The following is a 5000-nucleotide window of genomic DNA, read 5'->3' on the forward strand; positions in this document are numbered from 1 at the left end:
CGACGCAATATAACCCATAGCCTATGCAAATTATTATCCCGTCTGTTATGACATGTACAACAATTAGTTTTTCACAATTTGCGACGGAAGGTTTTGACTGAGCGTGTTAACATAAAATAATAATAATATTGTCATCATCGCGACCTGTTGAGTAAGGGCGTCAGTCGTGCTTGTGACGCATAGACATGCCTTGTAGCCTATTTTGCTTAGGCCTCTTTTAACGACAGTAGGTTGTAAGTGTATGTTGACAAAAAATAACCATACAATTAAAATAGTCAACTTAAAACTTCGCTATAAAATATTATTAATTTATAGCACAAAACCATAACCAGTAGGCCTACCAGAACCTCTTATTAGCGTCATGATTTGTGTGCGTCTATTTGGCAAGGCCACTAGCTGTCATGGATGCATTGTTGCTAAAGGAAGGCACAGGTGTTATAAGTTAAAAAAAATAAGATGGAGATGGGCGGCTGTTGAAAACGGGGGAGAACTAGCAAGCCATGGTGTAAAGAAATTAAAGTGCCAGGTTTGCTTTTAGGCGGTTTGCTGCAAGAAAATTGTTTATGGATGCAATAGGAAAACGTTTTAGCACGCCACCAATCAGAAGACCGCCAAGGTTAACGTTCGTGCACTTCAGGACATCTTCCCTACCTGGTGCAACTAGCCACCACGACAGAGGTAGGCTACGTTTATCTATGGCTGGCTGACCGTTTTTGCGCTCAGAAAGTAGGCTATGCATGTTCTTTCATAGCGCAACACGACCTGTCCCTCACCATATCGCAACCTCTTGTCAACATTATACAATCTGTTGCTGAAGACAAAAGCGCCCTCTCCAGATTGTCGTTGTCAAATGCGCAGACCTCCTGCATGAGCACACACAGTATTGCTGCTCATTGGAATACTGAGTTGTCTGTAAAACTCAAAATTACCATGTTTTCATTAAATGCGGATGAGGCAACAAATGGAAATATGAACAATATCTCGAATGTTCTGATTCTTTACTTTGATAAGGAAATGGGAAGTCTTGCCAACTTGATTTGCAAACACTTTTGGCCTGAAGTAATTAAATAAGAGTGTAAGTTAAAGCCTTTCTTCAATATTGCTGCAGTAGAAAAGAACAGCAATGGCTAGTCAGCAATGGTCAGGGATGGTACTGAAATATTGTTTTGTTCATTAGAAAAACTCAAAAATCTCAATCAAGAACACTCTCAATTCGCCTTATTCACATGGCGGCCATTGGCGGCTAAAACGAGGCTACAGGGTACACAAACCATAGGATTGTTATGTTCTATGCATTCACCTGTAGGTGGCATTAATTATATAGTAAGTGTACCCTGCAGCCTCGTTTTGGTTTAAACAATGGCCGCCGTGTGAATAAGGCGAATACTCCCTTGACTTTACTGTTTGCATCTTTTTGTACATTAAAAACCAATAGGTCGCTACAGCAAAAGGGGGGCTATCTTTATAGGTAGATATGAACAACGTATGACTTATGGCCTGAAAAAAGTTCAGTCAAACAATTTTTTTTCACTTTAATCCCTGTACACACACAGCAGCACAGTAACACACACACAAAGATACACACACAGCAGCACAGGTAACACACACACACACATACACACACACACACATGCACACACACATGCACACACACGCATACACACACAGCAGCACAGTAACACACACACAAACATACACACACAGCAGCACAGGTAACACACACACACACACACACACACACCTATGACCCGGGCATCAAACAGGTGTGCTGTATGAATGAACACATGACCCATTTTTTACAAATCAAAATGACATAATCCTAACAGCTGTTTTGAGTCAAGGCTATATGCTTAGCCTATTGAATAACTTGATGATAGAGAAAACAAACCATTTTGTTGAATGATGCATCATATAAAAATTTGCAACGGTGTCACTCAAAAACAGTCTCTGGTGGCCTATAAGTGACATCGCACTCTGTCTGCCACTCGTTGCTTGTCGCTGGTTATGCTTTGCATGTGTGGCATTCTGAGACGTTCCTTAATTTGGGACCATTATCGCTCGTTTCAATTTAGGACCTTGCAGTTGGAATTGTCATGTGCTTATTCAAAGTCTAAAGACAGTGCAAAGTAGCCTGGGCTATTGGAAGGGTCCGCTTATTGCACAACATTTTTTACGTCATTTTGAAGAGCCACTGCATAGCCTACCTGTGTGTGTTGGCATGTTGGCGTGTTGGCGTGTTGGCATGTTGTCGTGTTGGCGTGTCGGCGCGTCGGCGTGTTGTTGCAAAATCCGTGGAGTTATCTTGCACTCGCTTTTGTTTTTACCCGTGTAACCTACACTGATCCAGTTCTGCCAAAGCCACCAGCAGCAAAAGCCAATGTGCTTCTTTTACCGATATATTCAACGATATCTTTTGCATTTGTTTTTCAAACAACGTCAAATTTGGCACTGCACTAACTCATGCCTGTAGCAAGCCACCTGCCATGTTTGAAATCAGTCTGACAAACGGTCAGCGAGATATGCGTGCCACAGACACACATCCGGACACACAGACACACAGACGCTTTTTTGCTTTATAGATAGACGTGTGAACACAAATGTGCAAATTATTTGACCTTGAAATCACCCCACCAGCCCCCTCCCTGACTGCACGATGATGTGCACCATCTCCTTACCGCTGTTGAGTACACTATGGCAATATATTTCTTACACTATGGCAATATATTGCAATATATTTGGTACACTGGCAATATATGACAATATATTTGGTACACTATGGCAATATATTTGGTACACTAATATATTTGTTACACTATGACAATATATTTGGTACACTCTGACAATATATTTGGTACACTATGGCAATATATGGCAATATATTTGGTACACTATGGCAATATATTTGTTGCACTATGGCAATATATTTGGTACCAGAAATAAAATAATTTAATTTTCCTGTGTAACGTCTGCCTGTCACTTTGACTTTGGTAAGATTTATGTTGGGGACCATCTGTAGATTATACGTATCGTTCACTTTTTATAATCCATTCTCTCTTTCTCTTTCTCTCTCTCTCTCTTTCTTTCTCTCTCTCTCTTTCTCTCTCTCCCTCTCTCTTTCTCTCCCTCTCTCTCTCTCCCCCCCTCTCTCTCTCTATCCCTCTCTCTCTCTCTTTCTCTCCCTCTCTTTCTCTCTCTCTCTCTCTCCCTCTCTCTCTCTCTCTCTCAGAGCTGGAGTGCCAGTTGGCAGCAGCTGAGTCTCGTTGTCGTTTGCTGGAGAAACAGCTGGAGTACATGAAGAAGATGGTCCGCAACGCAGAGAGTTCTAGAACGTCTTTACTTAAACACCAGGTACACACACACACACACACACACACACACACACACACACACACACACACACACACACACACACACATAAGTGGAGTACATGAAGAAGATGGTCCGCAACGCAGAGAGTTCTAGAACGTCTTTACTTAAACACCAGGTACACACACACACACACACACACACACACATAAGTGGAGTACATGAAGAAGATGGTCCGCAACGCAGAGAGTTCTAGAACGTCTTTACTTAAACACCAGGTACACACACACACACACACACACATACACACACATACACACACATACATACACATACATAAGTGGAGTACATGAAGAAAATGGTCCGCAACGCAGAGAGTTCTAGAACGTCTTTACTTAAACACCAGGTACACACACACACACACACACACACACACACACACACACACACATAAGTGGAGTACATGAAGAAGATGGTCCGCAACGCAGAGAGTTCTAGAACGTCTTTACTTAAACACCAGGTACACACACACACACACACACACACACACACACACACACACACACACACACACACAAACACACACATAAGTGGAGTACATGAAGAAGATGGTCCGCAACGCAGAGAGTTCTAGAACGTCTTTACTTAAACACCAGGTACACACACACACACACACACACACACACACACACACACACACACACACACACACACACACACATAAGTGGAGTACATGAAGAAGATGGTCCGCAACGCAGAGAGTTCTAGAACGTCTTTACTTAAACACCAGGTACACACACACTAGAGGGTGACACGGGAAGCAATTTTCACTCCCGTCCCATCCCGAGCCCGCACAAATACTCCCGTCATATCCTGATCACGTGACAGCCCCCCCAAAAAAATTCTGTCCCGCAAAATCCCGAGAGCCGATCATTTTGTACATTAAAATTACATATTTTACAGGACTTTGCTGTAGGCTATGCTTAAATCATTTCATAGTTAGATCTCATCCCATCAGTTAAGTTTGCACCGTTCTCATCACGTTAAACCAGCGAAGCATAGCAACGTTGTTGCTATGAGTAAACAAAACTATTTTTTGTGTTCCGCCAGGGTTATGCGATAAATATATTGAGGAATGCGATCGTCGAGGTGCCATGCCCCAACATTGCATGACACATTAAACTCAACGAGAATCGCTTTCCCGGACAGCTCGTGCAATTGAATAGAGATGTCCTTTGCTGACACCTGTAACTGTTTCTTTGCATCCATTTTGCCTTAGGGCCTATCGCTGAAGCTGATTGATTGTGAACAGGGCAGCTGCTTGTCTTGCTCTGATAGGCTACCAATCAACAACAAACGTATTGTGGGTTGTAATTGGTTCTCTTTTCTAAAACGAAATGCCTCACGTCTTTGGGCGCACTCACTGCATTGCAGCGTCATTTTTTTAAGTTAATAATCTCTGGCTTCCCGCCAGCTCCCGTTTATTATTTCCTGTCCCGTCCCAATCACGTTACCAACAGTGAAATTTACTCCCGTACTGCGGGAAACCCGCGGGAATACTGTGACCCGCGGGAGTCCCGAAAAATTGTCACCCTCTAACACACACACACACACACACACACACACACACACACACACACGTAAGTGGAGTACATGAAAAAGATGGTCCGCAACGCAGAGAGTTCTTTACTTAA

General features: G+C 42.8%; 1 protein-coding gene across 1 annotated transcript in view; it reads left to right on the plus strand.

Moving 5' to 3' along the window:
• cep57 (centrosomal protein 57) overlaps positions 1 to 5000 on the plus strand; it is a 21519-nt gene that overhangs the window by 6111 nt on the left and 10408 nt on the right. Inside the window, exon 4 of the mRNA XM_076283001.1 lies at positions 3227 to 3348. Coding sequence (XP_076139116.1) covers positions 3227 to 3348 — 122 coding nt within the window. The remainder of the gene's footprint in view (positions 1 to 3226; positions 3349 to 5000) is intronic.

Source organism: Alosa pseudoharengus, unplaced genomic scaffold (genome assembly GCF_046254945.1).
Source record: "Alosa pseudoharengus isolate Yale_2024_CS ecotype anadromous, Long Island Sound unplaced genomic scaffold, YU_APseudo_1.1 YU_APseudo_1.1_scf_13, whole genome shotgun sequence".
In the NCBI taxonomy this organism is placed as follows: domain Eukaryota; kingdom Metazoa; phylum Chordata; class Actinopteri; order Clupeiformes; family Clupeidae; genus Alosa; species Alosa pseudoharengus.